We start from the raw sequence: 18,063 nt of genomic DNA, 5'->3' as shown, positions 1-18,063 counted from the left end.
CTAAAATTGCTGACCACCAAAACCCTTCACTCCCCTCCCCCAATCAAAATACCTTCTTTGCCCCCCAGCCTCTAAAGAAATCCCTCCGCTGCCTGTCTTTTGATGCCTGCCCCCACGTCCAAAGACATGCCTTTGTGCCTTATACAGAACTGAATGCGCTGCACATTCTTTCTGGTTCTATAGGAGGATTTTTGTAACTCGGTCCTGATGAGCCCACGGAATTCAGCTTAAATAAACCTCAAGATCAGAGTCCAACGGAATCTCAGACACACCAGCCTGCAGAGGGGCAGTGAACTAACTCTTTCTCTCAATTCAATTTCAATTCAATCTAAGGGGCTTTATTGGCATGGGAAACATATGTTTACATTGCCAAAGCAAGTGAAATACATCATAAACAAAAGGGAAATAAACAATACAAAATTTACAGTAGACATTACACTTACATGCTCTCTTCCTCTCTCTAACACACACACACACTGACACACGCACACTTTAGCTTTCTTATTACACGCAAACAAACGTAGATACTCACAAATCTGCATATCCACGTACAGTATTCACAAATACACACATACCCATTTACACAAAGAACTAGAAGAGAATTGAACAGTACACAGTACTTGTGTATTGTGGTTCAACAAATTACACCAACAAACGAGTGCTGGCTTTGGTCAGTTTCAGTGGCAGTTTGGCAATTCATAGTGCTCACTTTCATGAAATTCTGTTTATAATAGATGACTAATCAAATACTTATATGACTTATGGTTCTCGTTTATAATGCAGATTAGGGTAGACTAAATGGTTTATAAATTAGTAACAAAGTAGCACTAAAAAAACTCCAGTCATGCCTTCTGACTACATTTTATTCCATGGTGCAGAGACCTTTTCATTGATATTGATCATATACATGTGAATAGGCCTACATCAGTTTTGTTTTGAACAAGCTTACAGCCTTTTTTGGTCACATGGGTTTTTATTTTCTCTCAATGTGTTTTGTCTTCATAGCTGGAGGTAATTCATTGTTATTCTCAATCACTCTTACTTTTTCACATGTATAAAGTACTGCATTTTCATGCTGCATATGAGTGGTTTCAGGAAGCATTGAAGAGTTGCCATTCGTATTTGTAGAGAATTCTAGGAGAATTCATAGGCCTTTTTTGTAGAGAATTCCTGCTGTATGTTCATGCTACTGCAAATGTATGATCTGCAGAATCTAGAACTAGTGTAGCCTATATGATGCTTACCACTCACATGTGGGTGGTCCACTGAGCAAGGGGCGTGTTCGACTGTTTCACCCCTCCTACCCCCACCGCTCTCCTGGAGCATGCTTTAATAGAGAAAGTATGCAATGTTCATATATGCTCCAGCTCCAACCCCCATCATACTTCAACTGGGGTATTCGTGAGCAAACGAGGATTACGGCAGACAAACGTAAGGGATCACACACAAACAGAGTGAGATAGAGGAAAGGAGGGAGGGGAAGAGGGAGAGAAAGAAAGTAAGGAGGCAGTGTCCAGTTTATTCCAAGGTAAACTTTATTAAAGGCGACTGTCTGTAATAGAAGGACATTTTAAGAATAATATACACACTGAATAGTAGGCTAAACTTTCCTGCAATTCCATTGCGGTTTTTATTAAGTAGGCTAACAGCAAAATCAACTGGTGGGAGCAAGGTAGGTGAAACACTTATTCTACCTTTCCCATTGTTTCATTTTCTACAATAACATTGTTGCTATTTTGTCACTTTTCAATCTGATGAATGGGTTACAATCGTGCACTCAGATCATTGAGATCAGATCAAGTCAAATGGTTACCCGCAAACAAACTGCTGTCATTCGATCTGATTCGATATGGTTTGCTCTTGCTCTCCCTGCATCATCTGTCGCTTGCTTTAAACACATGGCTTTCGCCTTTCGCACCGGTTGTAAGGTAACATGAACGACTCCATACAGAATATGTAGGCCTAATAATTATGTAGAATTCATTAAATATCCTAATTAAACATTTATTGACGATGCCGTGTTGGACTACTAGGCTAGCTAAGCTATAACAGATGCAAATGAACTAAGAGTCGACTTTTGTCTGGCGTGATCTACCGTGCTTTTAAAAGTCCTGCTCCATTGGACACCATACCACTGCTCTAACCTATAGGGTATGTTATGGTGGTAAGTGGCGCCGTTTCGGTCAACTAGACCAAATCTGTTTAATATCCAAAGTGAAAGTTTAAAAGGAAGAGATGTGACAACTTGAATGAAGTCTGCTGCGACACATTTTGGTCGTTTTAAAAGAATGCACAGAATGTGGTTTTATGGTTGCAATTACCGCCCATATGGAAAAGATACATTCAGTCCTTGTACACTGCCAAAAACGTAGTTAAACGAATCGTCTCCCGCTATGCAAAAGTATTTGCTCATATAGCCCACTTCACGTGTGTTTAGAAACATTGTAGCCTACTCCTGCTGATAGACATAATTCTAGCTCCCAACTTCCTGCTTTGATGCAGCTGTTGGTAAAGAACGCTATAGTGTTAGCAATGCAACACAGAGGATAGGTCTTATTTTTGTTACATTTTTTTTTGATTGGTCTGTGCATGACCTTGAGCTTGACATTTTGATTCTGCTCTACACTTTTCCATGGGATAAACAGTCAAAATGAACAACAAAATTAAGGAATTAAGGAATGAAAGACAGAGTTACTATTATTATTCAAATCAATTGCGTGTGTCATTTACTCTCTCTACTCTGCATTTAGAGTGTAAATTAGTTTTGAGTTATTAGTGAAATGAACAAAAGTAGCTACTCCGTGTAGCCGCAAAATATTTAGCCCTGAATTTTTGCCTCCAATATCTGTATACAAAGTGCAGACAAGACTTGATTTGATTTGGAAGGTTATATTTGAGGCCTATCTGAGCTCAAGTGACGAGTACAAAGTAACGGAGAAGCCCATGTTGAAAGCACGAAACACTCACATCCTCTTAATTAACAAATATGCAAACATGCACGCATATAGCCTATATATACAGCTACACAGACATGGACTACCAATGGTGTCCAATAGGAACCGGTAGGGACTGGATATAGAATGGGTTAGATCTCAACATTGGATGGGATATTGAGTTGTGAATATCTTTGCTACTTATAGTTACTGCAGACTGAGCTCATGTATCCCCACCTATGCCAAACCCCTGTCTGTGTCCAGTGAACCTGTTATGGCCGTTGCCAAGGCTTATATTAAGCAGTTCTCACACTTGCTCTGTGACTGCCTGCAAGACGAAAGCATTGTGGTCTTTCATTTTCATTTTATGAGGTGCATAGAGAAAGGGGGGGAAAGCGTGTTTGTATTAACGTGTCCAGCACCCAATCGCATTGGTACACAGATTATGCACGATAATATGCACATGTATAGTATAAACTGTATACCTTTTCAGTAGGCCTACTAGAAAAATGTTGCGCAACAGAGACTAGCTAACCTGAAGCCCCCTTTTACTTCCCAGGTACCAATCACGGCTATAACCTCTCCCTAACCCTCTCCCCTGAGGCCTGAGCTCTGGGCATCCAAGCCCACACCCCCATTTCACTTCTCTGGTGGACAGACACAGGGATGAGCAACAGTGGGACCAAGGAGCCGTCACCACAGCCAGGAGTGGCCCAATCACCTGCCTCCACACCTCCACGCAGGGGCCGGGGACGCCCACGGAAACAACAGCAGGTTGGATCACCACAGCATCCTCCACATCAACACCTCATACACTCATTACACTGTATAGGACTCTATATTACACAACAACATTACAACTGTACCATCGAGAGTATCCTGACTGGATACTGACTGACTTTCTGCCATCCAGGACCTCTATACCAGGCGGTGTCAGAGGAAGGCCCTAAAATTTGTCAAAGACACTAGCCACCCAAGTCATAGAGGGCTTTCTTTTCTACCGCACGGCGAGCGGTACTGGAGCTACACGTCTAGGTCCAAAAGGCTTCTTAACAGCTTATACCCCCAAGCCATCCTGAACAGCTAATCAAATGACTACCCAGACTATTTGCATTGCCCCCCCCCCCCACCTCTACCTACATGTACATATTACTGTAGCACAACTGCTGTGCTTTAATTATTTATCTTTATTTAAATGTTTTACTTTTCAATTTTTTACTCAAGACTTATTTTTCTTACCTGCATTGTTGGTTAAGGGCTTGTAAGTAAGCGTTTCACTGTAAGGTCTACACCTGTTGTATTCGGCATGTGACAAATACAATTTGATTTGAAACTGAAATAACTCAAATGCTCATTTTAACAACTGTGGTGTGGTGTGGAGTACGGCTGCTTTTGCTGTGGATAGAGTCAGAGTACCAGCCGTATGGCAGTTCCTTATTTTGCTGTGGATAGAGTCAGAGTACCAACCATATGGCAGTTCCTTATTTTGCTGTGGATAGATTCAGAGTACCAACCGTATGGCAGTTCCTTATTTTGCTGTGGATAGAGTCAGAGTACCAACCGTATGGCAGTTCCTTATTTTGCTGTGGATAGAGTCAGAGTACCAACCCTATGGCAGTTCCTTATTTTGCTGTGGATAGAGTCAGAGTACCAACCGTATGGCAGTTCCTTATTTTGCTGTGGATAGAGTCAGAGTACCAACCCTATGGCAGTTCCTTATTTTGCTGTGGATAGAGTCCGAGTACCAACCCTATGGCAGTTCCTTATTTTGCTGTGGATAGAGTCAAAGTACCAACCGTATGGCAGTTCCTTATTTTGCTGTGGATAGAGTCAAAGTACCAACCGTATGGCAGTTCCTTATTTTGCTGTGGATAGAGTCAGAGTACCAACCGTATGGCAGTTCCTTATTTTTCTGTGGATAGAGTCAGAGTACCAACCGTATGGCAGTTCCTTATTTTGCTCTTGCTCTCCCCAGGAGCCCACTGGCCCCCCAACCCCAAAGAGACCCAGAGGACGACCCAGAGGAAGCAAGAACAAGGGGCCTCGTGCCACACCCAAGGTAAGATCAACCTCTCATGTTCATGTAGATAGTTATTATGAAATATTCAATAAAAAATAAAGTGTCAAACTAGGCACAGGAGCTGAACAGAAAATAACGATTGCAACAATACGGTTGTGAGTAGACATGGCCTTATGTCTATATATTTTTTTAAACAATACAATATTCTCTGCTTTATCCTCCATCCTTTCTGTGTCAGAAAGTAGAGCCAGTCGGGGAGAGAAGACCTCGGGGCCGGCCAAGGAAATGGGTATGGGACTAACATACACACTCACTCATGCACACGAGTGTAATGAGACATATATCTCAAATGTCTCTAGACTCCTATCTCTCTTCATAATCTGGGGATGTACAACCCCAGTCCTTAAGGGCAGTAGGGCCCTCTGTTTTTCCTGACTGATGTCATTGATTGACAGGAGGAGCGTCCCCCTCACCCGGTGTCCTCTAAATCAGCCACTGATTACAAGACAAACATAGCACCCCCCCCACCCCCTTCACAATTGAAGTTGTCCACCTCTGAGCTATGCGATGGAGAGTTTAACTGATTCGTTGAATGTTTTATCTCTTCTCCTTCTGTCACTTTTATTCTTCTCCACAGCCCCAGAAAGTAGTTCAAGAGGTGATCCAGGAACAGCAGGTAAGAGATATTGTTAGTACAGCATAATAGGTCATATTATGTTTGTTTTTTCTCCAAACAATGTTTCCTCTTACCTATTGTACTTGAGCGCTACTTTCATGGAGGTGGATATAGGCCTGAGCTAAGGCGGAGTGCACGAGACACTTCCGTTCATACACCGCCTTCTTTCAGAGAATCAACAGGTTACACCAACAGCTTGCACAAAAAAGAGGCCAACGTCACTCAACACCCTCATCCATCTTATCACAGTTTTCACTGCAGAGGCGAGTTTCAAAGAAGTTAAAACACATTAAGAACTGAAACCGTTAAGACTCCATCTTTCAGACACAGACATGAGAAGGGGAAGAATGAGTCAGTGCTGAGAGGGGAAACCTGATATAACTGCTCTCTTCCCCTGTCGTCTTGGTTTCCTGACATAACCGTCTTCTCCCTAGCATTTCTTGGTCTCACAGCCAGACCTATTTCCCCACATCACTCATCTACACACTCATACAAGTACATCATTACACACACACACACACACACACACACACACACACTAATGTCTGTATGTTTGTGTCTTGTCACAGAGTCCTTCAGAAGAAACTGAGGGCCCCTCACAGTCTCTGTCCGCTGAGGCTTCGCCATCTCAGGCTCCAGCCCAGGAAGTGGCAGAGGGGGAGTAGACAATGTGCCACAAAACTACCTCAAGGTTTGGGCAGAGACAAAGAGGTGTACAATCTAACCTCCATTGTCATGAGGATTCCAAAAACAACAGATAATAGCCCTGCTTTGTAGAACAGTAGGCCTGATGGTGGTATTGTGACTGGAGTCTGTCCAGCACTGAGGCTGGGTCAATGATGGACATAGCTTTGGTCAGTTGATTGATTACTTAGGATTCGGGTCAGTGGGTGGGGCTGTTCAGAGAATGGTTGATGCGTGCGTGTATGCGTTTGTGGTGTTAATGGTGGGGAGGGTTTAAAAAAGGGGGGGGGGAAAGGATGCAGCTGCTGTCATCAAACGTGACTGACATTTCAAAACACATTACTGGGACAAGATTCATGACCCATTTGACCCTATTGTCACACAGGAGCTCGGCTCAAATGTAACTGTCTGTCCTGATTGTGAAGAAACACGGGAATATTTTGTTAGATATACGTTGGAATGGGAATACATGAACGTGAACAGAATTAAGTCTGAACTCAACAGTGACATGACTTCACACATCAGCTTTTGTTTTTACTACATTGCTCTAACCACACTCAATAAAACCTTAGGGGGCCATACTTGCGAACGTTAGAACAAGTTTTTGTTCAAGCTTAAGCATCTGCCAATTTAAATTGTTGACATAGTTGGATATGATCAAATGCTACACGTTGGCTGTTCCCATTAAATAACCTGGCACATTTAGCCCTATGCTAACCTCACCAGGTGGCAGTGATTATTTCCTGTAACAAATCCTGCATCTGCCTATCAAAGATCTTAAACTTTTTCTACACAAACCAATGGCATTTCTTAAAATAGGTGAACTTGCCCAGAGGGATATATTTAAACCTCCAAATTCAAGGTTGACTTTTGTTCCACTTCACTTGGTCTCTAGTGTAGAGTGACGATATTGCAGGATCATCGCGTCCTTGACTAGGCTACTCACCAACGTTACGTTAGACAAAGCTTGTTATCACACATATAACAAAATCGTATGTTTTTGCTTGTCCGTTCCACATACATCCATGTGCTTTTTACAGAGAAAATGTAAAGGAGGTCTATGCAACATTGATCGTACATCGTCAAAAAAGTATTTACAAAATATAGAACTTTGAAAATACATAGTGTCACAGTGTGATGTGTTCTGCAATACGCATCATACTGAGACACTTTCTGTATTTTAAAGTTCTACATCTTGAAAACTCGATTGCTGACATCAACAGTGAAAGAAATACCTAAAGAGGTAGTTTTGTGAGTTGAATTTTCCTTTAATAATACATATATAATATTGTACGTATAAGTGCAGCCTACATAAGAAATGAAGTGGTGTTTTTGGTCTAACAGTAATCTTATACGATGATATTATATTCGGTATGTTAGGCCTATGCAAAATACAAATGAATCATTAAGTGTCTTGCGAGACACCGATTCAGCTTTGATCCAAACTTTATTAAACAAGCACCATTCTGGGAGGTGGTGGAGTGCCGTTCCGGCTCTGGCACCACTACACCCCATGCGTAGCAGTAGCCTACGTGTCGGTCTGCAAAAGTGACTCCAAAAAGGTCCTCATTAAAGATATTTGTAAATCTTAATTTACAAGGTTCTGGCTGCACTACACACTATCACAATAAATGTCATTCTACATTTCAAAGGAAAAAACATTATCTCCCCTGGGATTCAAGCTTGCCGCAAACGACAAATGGTACCAGGAACCAGGTTGGCGACACTGTGAGCTAATTGTCCACTTGAAGTTGCTTGTGTTGTTCCAGTAACTTTGAATAGCAGATCCTGCCATTTGACTTCTGTTAAGGGCGCTTCCATGGACAAGTGTTGGATAATGTCCAAATACGTATTTTGATTAGCTGATACAGAATTTCAACCAGATATAAATACACATATATACAGCCACCTGGTGAGCTTAGCATGTGTCAGATTATGTAATGGGAACAGCTAACATGTAGCCTTTGATCACGTACAACTACATCAATGATTTTAATTGGCTGATGCTTAAACTAAAACTTCAACCTGTTCTATTGTTCACAAGTATGGCCCCCAGGTATTTTTTGACTTAATATGGCTATGCGCATAGCTATTCAGGTGTGATTCATGTGTTATTCTACTCAGTTATGATATTATTCCATTTTTATTGTGTATTTCTGATCTGTTTTTGACATTCACAATATTACTTGACACACATAAACCTCATTAAGACCATAACTCACCTCAGTTCCTTTGCCTTTCAGTCTACCTCAGTCACAGAAAAGCAGAGGATAACTCTTTATAGCCTCTCCCCATACCAAAAAAACAAACAAAGACACACACACACACACACACACACACACACACACACACACACACACACACCTACTCAGGACAATCCCATACACACTGTACCCACTAGCCTCACACTCTCACTTCCACTTCCATGCTGACTGACTCTTTAAGCGAGTCCCAGCAGCAGCCTTTAGTGGTAATGCTCTGATGAAATATCTGAGATAAGACTTGGGTCTAGATTCTATCAGATCCGTGCTACATTCACATAGCGGTTGTTTTTGGAGGGGGAACTGCGTTGGAGCTGTCAAATCCACAAGCGGCTCCCTGAGTTACCTTATCGCGGACACTGCCATTAGATGGAACGAAACCACACCCGGCTTTATATCCAACAGATCTATCATGGATCATTTCTATCATGGATAGAGCCTACACTTTCTATCGCCTTTTTGGGCTAACGCAGGGATAGGGATAATAAGGAAGGGAAGGGTTGGTGGCACACACGATTAGTTAGCTCCTACCGTAGTAATACTGGACCTCTAACACTGCCAAAACATCACCTATGCGGATGTCGGTTAACGTGGGTTAACACTCGATCTGATTGAATCGAGGCCTTGGTCTATCTACCTGGGTTCAAAATGACCCAATATTTTACTGTTTACTGTAGTTGGTTACTTACTCATGACTTTTTTAAAAATTTGTTTTATCACGACCTCTGTGAGCCCTTACATTTTTCCCTCTCTTCACTTTTTACGTAAGATACCATGCGATCATTATTTAAATTCAAGCTTTCACTTTCACACTACAGATGTGTTGCATTAACAATCCTAACATTAGTTGAATTGATGTCAGTGAAGTGACGTGAAATAGTGAGCTAACACTTTGTTTTGGATCTTACTGTAATGTATTTCTGGAGTGCGTGGACTTATCCACGTGCAATCTTTTTCTAGGGAAAGTTCAAGCGTTTAGTTTTCTGTCAATTGCAAGTTAGTATGTCTGTGAGTCTTTTCCAACCTAGACTTTTTCTCTTGATACTTCACCTCTTTGGATGGCATCACTGTTTGCGCTGTGGACTACCTCTGAAACTAGTCTGCTTTGGCCCTCAGAGGGGTGACTGGCTGGTTTTTAGCTTTGCTTGTCCCCTGCAATCTTACCATAGCTATGGAACAACTATATCAGAGGTCCACTCATCTCACGTTGTCCTTATCAGCATACTGTATACAGATGTAGGATCTTAATTTGATCACATTTTTGTTGCTGAGATTTTTCCTTGCACTGCAGGAAATGCAAACTTGTAGTATATGAGATTGAAAAAGGCTTCTTAAGGTTGTGAATTCCACTTTGAAATTTCAGACTTGATTTGCCCTAATGAAAAATGTATCAAACCTTACAAAAATGTAATCCACATAAAAATTCAAATTTCTTGTTGCTGCAGTATTATGTTTCTGCTGTAGCAAACTGGATCAAATGAATATCCTACATCTGTAGGTAAATAAACCCAAAGTACTGTACTATGATGTCAGTAAGAGTGCCTCCTAACCTAACCACAGTCATACCTCAGCAATGTCAGGATAGCCACTATCTATATTTTAATCACAGTGTTGCTCTAAATGAGCTGACTGATATTGATATATTCAGTATAAACATTTTAGGAGTTTATTTCATGTACTTGCTGTTATGCTTTATTGTATGAGGGTTTTTAAATATTGAATAGAGTAGTTAAGTTCTCTTATCTTGTAACATCTCCCGTTTTAATCTTTTTTTGTGTTTGCGATCGATGAAAAGGTCTCCCTTTTTATTTTAGTCTTTCATGTATTGTTTTGATTTATTTTAGATTTCAATCCATTTGAACTTGAATACGCAACTCAAATGGCTGTTTTCTAATTTGACTCTGATCTGTCTCGCTTCATTGTGTGTTTGCATGAGTATAGAGGTGCTACTTGGTCTTTCTGTTACCAATAAAAAGGTTCACATATGTGTTTGTTTGTCATGTGTTCATCAAACAATCGTAGCACAATAAGTGATCGTCAAAATACTGTGGTTTAGATACTCTGTTTTAGTGTATAGAAACCAATGCAGCTGCTTTATTACTTGTTATCGAGGAAACACACTACTAGTAATACTCTGATGGCAAATGGAGAGTCCCCATAGAGGCGTAAGTGCTGAAGGACACATTTTGGACGTGTGTGTGGGTACATTACAGTATAGTAGTGTACACTAGGTGGGTTACAGTTCCCCAGGCATTGTCCTGCAGCAGTAATAGTTCTCCAGATCTCCTGATGTTGTGTTCTAGTTTTCCAATGTGCAGAACGTCCAGGTCTCTAATCCACCACCCTTATGGAAGCAGTTCAACATTGAGCATAACCCGTTTTAGAGGGAGTCACTTGTCCAATGTGGTTGTCTACATTTAGCAGCAAAATACAAACGTGTGGAAAATAAATAATACATTCGAGACAACGTTCTCATTAGAGAACGAGGTGGGAGCTCCAGCAATTCTGCCACCAATATCACTAGAACTGCAGAGAAAGACAGCGATCCCACAATGCACCACACTTGGAAGTATTTGTGCAACCAATAACAACCAGTGCAAAATCATTACTCGCATCCTTTCCCCATAATTCCCAACTCAGTCACTGACAACAAGTTATAAACTGTAGACAATGAAAATAAGACTACGCCACAACTAAAACATCAGAATTCCCTTATAGCCCACCCTGAAAAAAACATACTCCAAACATCAGTCTGTTTCCATGGCCTTCAATCCAGTTTTCCTTTTTTTTTTTCCTGAGCGACAGATCTCTATGATGGGACAGCTAGTCCCCAGTCCCCCCAGTCCCCTCTCATGCATGGAAGAGTGCTGTTATGCATTGAGAACGTTGGCTACGTCTGTGAAGACCAGGCGACTGGGCCTCTGCGTCGTCCCCTGGGAGGTCGTGAGAGTCTACAGGAGGTGGGGTGGGGGCAAAATGGTATAACTGTGAGACATGAGACACCATATTAATTTGTACTGCCATGGTCATAAGCAGTCATATCAACTGTTTTGTATTCATATTTTGTAGCCAATGAATAATGAATCTGCCCCTGCTATGACTGCTTATTATATCTGTTTAGTGATGTAGCGTTAGGAACAAAGAAAGGGGTGGAAAGTGAATCAATTACTTATATATATACTTACAGTACCAGTCAAAACTTTCGACACACCTACTCATTCAAGGGTTTTTATTTGTACTATTTTCTACATTGTAGAATGATAGTGAAGACATCACAACTATGAAATAACACATATGGAATCATGTAGTAACCAGAAAAGTGTTATACAAATATTGTTATATTTTATATCTTGGATTCTTCAAATTAGCCATCCTTTGCCTTGATGACAGCTTTGCACACTCTTGGCATTCTCTCAACCAGCTTCATGAGGTAGTCACCTGGAATGCATTTCAATTAACAAGGTATGCCTTGTTAAAAGATCATTTGTGGAATTTGTGGAATTTCTTTCCATAATAAGTTTGAGCCAATCAGTTGTGTTGTGACAAGGTAAAGGTGTGGTATACAAAAGATAGCACTATTTGGTAAAATACCAAGTCCATATTATGGCAAGAACAGCTCAAATAAGCAAAGAGAAACAACAGTCCATCATTACTTTCAGACATGAAGGTCAGTCAATCCGGAGGATTTCAAGATCTTTGAAAGTTTCTTCAAGTGCAGTCGCAAAAACCATCAAGCGCTATGATGAAACTGACTTTCATGAGGATCGCCACAGGCAAGGAAGGCCCAGAGTTCATTAGAGTTACCGGCCTCAGAAATTGCAGCCCAAATAAATGCTTCACAGAGTTCAAGTAACAGACACATCTCAACATCACCTGTTCAGAGGAGACTGTGTGGCCTTCATGGTTGAATTGCTGCAAAGAAACCACTACTAAAGGATACCAATAAGAAGAAGAGACCTGCTTGGGCCAAGAAACACGAACAATGGACATTAGACCGGTGGAAATCTGTCCTTTGGTCTGATGAGTCCAAATGTGCGATTTTTGGTTCCAACCGCCGGATATAATATAATATAACTGTAGATCAGTGAACAATAGATCGCTGCCGGTGATTCAAGATGAGTCTGAACATAATGGAACCGCTAAGACTTCTGTGTATCATCGCAGATCTACGGTAGATTACCAGTATCATTGAACATGGGAGTGCAGCCGCAGCATTGCTTCAGGCTTGTAGTGTATATAGTACCTTGTTATTGGATCCTGTGAGGTTGCCGTCCCGGTTGTGGTCCAGTAGTTCCTGTTCCAGGTCATCCTGTTCCTCTGCCGGGTCAAAGTTATACATGGGCATCAGCTGGTGCCTCAGCTTCTCCAGTCTGGGCGGTGAACACAGGGCAGAAGGCAGAGGGGGGAACGAAAAGGTTAGAAAAATGTATCTCGTATTGAAACGTTTAATGAAATGTGAGAAACACACATTACTGAGAGTCAATGCTATGATTATTTGAATATGCATGAAGGACAGCCCTCCCTTTCACAAATCCGGCTGATGACTTGAACTGCTAACTCTTATATAATGAACTACTTTGCAATTCAAGTTAATGTCCTCACCTCTTCCGTTTCCTGATATACAACATCTGGGATGGGAGACATGGTGGGGAACAGGGAGACACATTGTTAATTAGATAAAAGGGGCAAAAGCGACTCGTTCACACTGTCATGACAAACAGACATATTTTGTGGGCATGGAAACTAGGTAGTGACTAAAGCGATTGCTTTCTTACCATGACCAATGCCAGGCCAATTACAGTGATGATGCCAAAGGGCACCAGCACCATGCCCATCCCCGGGCCTTCTAACGCCACCTCTGACAGCTTGGTGGCGTTGTAGCTTGTCTCGTTGGTTGTTGTTATAGTAATGGTACTGGTCATGAGTGTTGTTCTGGATGCGGTGACATTGTCCCGTTCCATCCTTGCGTCTGTGGTAACGGCGAGGAGGGAGGTCATGGAGGTGGGGGTCATGCTGGAGACAGTGGAGAGAAAGCTAGCGGTGGTTTTGACCATGGTCGAATCCATGGTTTCAGCTGAGATAAAACAACCGAGGAATGTAGAGAGCTGTCTTGTTGTGTTCCACTGCTGTGGGTGTCTCAATGTGTCTCTTTTCTGTATCTCAGTCACCCATGTGTGTCACAACAGCCACAGGTTGTATCTCTCTGGACTGAGGTATACTGAAGCTTTGGGAATGCATTGAGCACACCAGAACACACTCTACAGGCAGAACCTGAAACGGATCATTTTACAACATCAGATCAGAAAACAAACAGACATATTATGCACACTACAATAGCATTTCATATGGCTCTGGTTTGGTTGGAGGTTGGTTTTGGGTGTGCATGTGTGTGTGTGTGTGTGTATGACAGGCCACAACCATCCTTCCTTCCGCAAACGGTTTGGAAAGAGTGGGAAGAGGTTTAGGTGGGTAGCATGTTTGAGGTCTGAGGGACACATTTGTCGAACAGGAGGGGATTTTCATTCTGATTATATAAATAAAGGCAAAGCCTCTGGTCACCTGCCGAAATTAGTCAGGTGTGTATCTTGATCTAAAATGACGAAACAATCTGCCACCAAGATGCATCATCCATAACTACTAAACTAAATGCAAAATAATCTTGTCTGTTTGTCACAGTGCTCATGACATGACTAGAATTTCGCTACGTAAAAGTACGTGTTCGTAGAAGTAGGTAAAAGCATATATGTCCCCACCCCTGATTCCATCAGATTGAACCCCATAACCCGTTGTGCCGACAGGGCAGCAGGTAGTGTTGTGGGCAGGATGTGGGCACCAGAAGCAGAGAAAACGGTGTCAGAACAAAGCAGATACAATACAGAGGAAAACAAACCCCCAGACATGGATCTATATAGACTTTATAAAGGGCTTGTGAAGGCTTCATTAAGCATTCATAAGATATAATTAGAGGGTCAATGTAATGAAATGCTGAATTATGCCATGTATATTGTTGGCCGATAGTATGGCAGACATGCGACACCCTACTATAGTGTCACACAAACGTGAAAACAAAGACACATGAGCCATCCCGGGTCCCGCCCCCCTCAGAATGCAGCCTGCCTGCATGCCAGTCTGTTCACCAAATGAGGAACATGTGCAGTGCAAGCTCTCAACCAATCAAAACCAAGAGCAAAGTCTCAGCCTTTGTCACTGTCCAATTAGAGATCAAATACAAAGACAGTCAACATAAAATGTTCATAATATAACATGTTTATCTCTTAGTCTTATTCACACCATGGAATGTTGTTGCACAGTGATCATTCCTCTGTAAGCCAATGAGTATAAATAAATAAAGGCTTTTAATCCTGCCAACGTGACATGCAAGCTCGCCTTAAATGCCCTCCCAGATTAGTGGTATATGTTATGTCAGTACCTACCTTTCGTCGATGTGGTAGGAGAAGCACTATTTAAAAAAATTCAAATTAAAAGGAGCCGTAGGAGGCAACAAGATAGAGGAGGCGTAATATCTTAAGGAGAAGGAACGTTTCCCCCTCTCTTCACCTCCTCCTCTTCTGCTTCTCCCTGCTCCTCAGCAGTAACGCAGGCAGCTGCTCCACTGACTGAGGGACTGTTTACATGGGAAACACACTCGTTCTCACCGCAGCTCCACTCCATACAAAGCAACCCAACCCCTGGTTGCTTCCAAAGGATTCTCTGTCGATCTCTCCTTGCTTCCTTAGACCTGTTCCCCTACCTTGCCCCTTGTTGTGTTTCATATAACAGTAGAAGCTCCAGGGATTCTGCAACCATAGCCCTGTGATCCAAAGCCCCCATCCCTCCTGTGATAGGTCGGATGGGGTGTAAGCGGCAGCTGCCGTTGGCTCGCCGAGCTGTCCATCTGGCTTTAGGGATGAGAATGGGATTTATTGGTTGGGCAGACCAGATGCTATCAGGCAGAGGGGGTGGCTGGCCTTGGAAATGTAACCCTTTGATGAATATCCTCTAAAAAGGCAAGGGACTGGAGATTCTCAGTGAGGCCAAGGTGCTTTCACTCAAGCCCTTTTCATTCATATAGTAAGTACCTTAAGGTTGTACAGATGTTTTGTTGTTGTCATTTTAAGAAATCATACATATGAATTACTATATTTACATCAAAAGTCAATCAGTCAGCATACAAGCTAGTAATAGCCACATCTCTATATGAATTAAAATATAAACATCTGCATGCTTCAAGACCAACATTGAAAGCAATTGTCTTGTTTTATCAACATGCATGATCAAAACCGGTGAAGCATGATGTTCATAACAGTAACCTACACTGTCAACCCTGACCAATATAATGTTGCCTATTCATGTTTGCCTTCTTTGATTCACTTAGCTCATCTTGAAGGAGCCTCCAGTCATGTTCACAAATTCTGGGAAGAAAATGTTATGCTTTTAATGGTAAAAAGGTTATTTGTTCAACCTTATCCAGGTTATTCTCAACAAGATAAAAACAAAAGAGACTAATCTACTCTTACCTTCATAATCGAAGCTTCCATATCCATCTTTATCTGCCTCCATCATTTGCTCTGCCTCTAACTCATTCAGTGGTTCTCCTACATTCATCAACACATACCTGCAAATAGAGGTGGTTTATTACTGATTCTAAAAGTTATTTAAGTACATATTGGGGAAGAACAGTCTGCAAAAAGGTATCTAAACTGGAATCAAGCCATAGTTGCTGTAGGTATTGTAGGCTTACTTCAGGGCATTCCACTCGATATATCCCTCAGCCTCGAAAGCAGCTCGTAGCACAGCATGTTGGCCCCTCGCGCTTTCATGAACCAATGCCATCAAAGCCAGGAAGCTCTCATGGTTAAAAGTACCTTTTCCTGTGATGACACAAAAACAGGTGATAAGGGAGATATTACCACTGGCTATATATAGCTGTGAATAGGAAACCAAATGAGAATTTGACAGCCTTAGTTATACAATTTCTTTGGATGCATTTTTAATAAATAAAAATAAAGAGATTTATTGGTGGTAAGGAATGTATTTACATTCCTAAAGACAGAGATGAACTAAAGACAGAGATAAACTAATTGCCTAGACCTGAGTACTAGTATTTTACAAGTGAATCCCAGTGAAACACTGACATCTAGTGATAACAGAGAAATCCTACATGTTATGTTACAGTACAATGGTTTTGAAAATGAATCTTCACAGAAGAAGTTCATCACTCATCTGTGTGAGAAGAACAGCACCATTTGATAAAATTTCATACAGAAATTTGACAGTGGAATACAAGCATTGTCGACTTTTTTTCCGTCAGATATACAAGTTAATTGTACAATACAGCATATCATTACTATGGTAGATAACATTGTATTAGTTGCTCAAATAAATAGTTAGTAAGATTATATATTATGCACATAAAACATATCAATGGTCACGTTAAAATGAAGGCCATATTGTGAACGATATTGCTCACCATCTTTGTCCACATCTTTGGCCATCTGAAGGAGCTCTCTCTTGGTGGGATTGATTCCCATTCAACTCATCAATCGCTCCAGCTCCTGTGTCTTCACTGTTCCATTTCCTTCCTCATCAAACATCTCGAAAACACTTTTATACTCAGTGATCTGTTCTTGTATTAGAGCAAAAAAAAAGACTGAATAAGAATAACTTTTGATTGAACTGAGTAAAGTTCAATCATCCAAATATGTTATGTCATGTAGGCCTGTAAATAACGCACTCAGATTAAGAAGTGCAAAGAAAGTACTTAACTACTAAATGTTTACGCTCATGTCCAAGGCCAAAGGTCAGTTTTAAAGAAAATGTAATACATATAAAATATGAGCCCATGTTGACAAATTGTAGAATCCTACAAATTATAGAAAAATAGATGAATTCTTCCAAAAGGTTACTCGCCATTTTGTTTGGTGCTAGAGAAATTGACAGGATATGTACACCGACACGATTCATAGTGAGACTAAATCTACCTTTTTTTATTACTCAAGAACCTCTGTTACCCTTTCCCCCGGGTTAGTTGTACAAGGAGACCTTTTATGGTACTGTATATAGGGGATGGGTTTACACTTTTTCCAAGAGATATCTATTCTGCACTTGCTGGAACTACAGTGCCATGAGATTCACATAAATCTGTTAAATATGACTGATTTCTGGCATGTCATTTGTCAATATAAATCCTTTTGATAATACAAATTAAACATAAATATGATTAGTATATAGCGCATTTGGAAAGTATTCAGACACCTTGACTTTTTCCACATTTTATTACGTTACAGCCTTAGTCTAAAATGGATTAAATAGTCTCCCCCATCATCAATCTACACATAATGACAAAGCAAAAACAGTTACAAAAAAGAGTCTTCTTCGGTATGACACTACAAGCTTGGCACACCTGTATTTGGGGGAGTTTCTCCCATTCTTCTCTGTATATGCTCTCAAAGTTGGATGGGGAGCGTCGCTGCACAGCTATTTTCAGGT

General features: G+C 41.2%; 3 protein-coding genes across 5 annotated transcripts; 1 reads left to right on the top strand and 2 right to left on the bottom strand.

Moving 5' to 3' along the window:
* Positions 1–1,337: 1,337 nt before the first annotated feature.
* Positions 1,338–10,559, top strand: LOC115136387 (high mobility group protein HMGI-C-like). 3 transcript variants are annotated; one of them, XM_029671981.2, is made up of 6 exons: positions 1,338–1,431; positions 3,493–3,707; positions 4,909–4,992; positions 5,192–5,242; positions 5,591–5,629; positions 6,199–10,559. In XM_029671981.2, the coding sequence occupies exons 2-6, from the start codon at positions 3,600–3,602 to the stop codon at positions 6,292–6,294; spliced, it is 378 nt and encodes a 125-aa protein (XP_029527841.1). In that variant the 5' UTR covers positions 1,338–1,431; positions 3,493–3,599; the 3' UTR covers positions 6,295–10,559. The 3 variants fall into 3 exon arrangements, with proteins under 3 accessions (XP_029527841.1, XP_029527837.1, XP_029527848.1); XM_029671977.2 differs by lacking the exon at positions 1,338–1,431 and adding an exon at positions 1,438–1,672; XM_029671988.2 differs by lacking the exon at positions 1,338–1,431 and adding an exon at positions 1,441–1,528.
* Positions 10,560–10,605: 46 nt separating this feature from the next.
* Positions 10,606–17,144, bottom strand: LOC115136378 (uncharacterized protein C3orf18 homolog). The gene is made up of 8 exons (XM_029671968.2): positions 17,045–17,144; positions 16,316–16,445; positions 16,092–16,189; positions 15,009–15,986; positions 13,350–13,845; positions 13,177–13,202; positions 12,818–12,944; positions 10,606–11,525 (listed from the first exon to the last, which is right to left on the bottom strand). Exons 5-8 carry the CDS (start codon positions 13,638–13,640, stop codon positions 11,445–11,447), a joined length of 525 nt encoding a protein of 174 aa, XP_029527828.1. The 5' UTR covers positions 13,641–13,845; positions 15,009–15,986; positions 16,092–16,189; positions 16,316–16,445; positions 17,045–17,144; the 3' UTR covers positions 10,606–11,444.
* Positions 15,946–17,105, bottom strand: LOC135572911 (calglandulin-like). Its single transcript, XM_065021693.1, has 4 exons — positions 17,045–17,105; positions 16,316–16,445; positions 16,092–16,189; positions 15,946–15,986 (listed from the first exon to the last, which is right to left on the bottom strand). Exons 1-4 carry the CDS (start codon positions 17,103–17,105, stop codon positions 15,946–15,948), a joined length of 330 nt encoding a protein of 109 aa, XP_064877765.1.
* Positions 17,145–18,063: the final 919 nt, after the last annotated feature.

This window comes from Oncorhynchus nerka, linkage group LG2 (genome assembly GCF_034236695.1).
Source record: "Oncorhynchus nerka isolate Pitt River linkage group LG2, Oner_Uvic_2.0, whole genome shotgun sequence".
In the NCBI taxonomy this organism is placed as follows: domain Eukaryota; kingdom Metazoa; phylum Chordata; class Actinopteri; order Salmoniformes; family Salmonidae; genus Oncorhynchus; species Oncorhynchus nerka.
This window is presented reverse-complemented; position numbering and strand designations above follow the sequence as displayed.

Coding starts and splice junctions, on each gene's coding strand:
- LOC115136387 (XM_029671981.2), top strand. CDS start 3,600: ATGAGCAACAGTGGGACCAAGGAGCCGTCACCACAGCCAGGAGTGGCC. Junction 4,993..5,191: donor GGCCTCGTGCCACACCCAAG/GTAAGATCAACC, acceptor TTTCTGTGTCAG/AAAGTAGAGCCAGTCGGGGA. Junction 5,243..5,590: donor GGGGCCGGCCAAGGAAATGG/GTATGGGACTAA, acceptor TCTTCTCCACAG/CCCCAGAAAGTAGTTCAAGA.
- LOC135572911 (XM_065021693.1), bottom strand. CDS start 17,105: ATGGGAATCAATCCCACCAAGAGAGAGCTCCTTCAGATGGCCAAAGAT. Junction 16,190..16,315: donor ATCGAGTGGAATGCCCTGAA/GTAAGCCTACAA, acceptor CTCTATTTGCAG/GTATGTGTTGATGAATGTAG. Junction 15,987..16,091: donor TGGAAGCTTCGATTATGAAG/GTAAGAGTAGAT, acceptor TTTTCTTCCCAG/AATTTGTGAACATGACTGGA.
- LOC115136378 (XM_029671968.2), bottom strand. CDS start 13,640: ATGGATTCGACCATGGTCAAAACCACCGCTAGCTTTCTCTCCACTGTC. Junction 13,203..13,349: donor TTGGCCTGGCATTGGTCATG/GTAAGAAAGCAA, acceptor CTCCCATCCCAG/ATGTTGTATATCAGGAAACG. Junction 11,526..12,817: donor TCACAGGATCCAATAACAAG/GTACTATATACA, acceptor CACCTCCTGTAG/ACTCTCACGACCTCCCAGGG.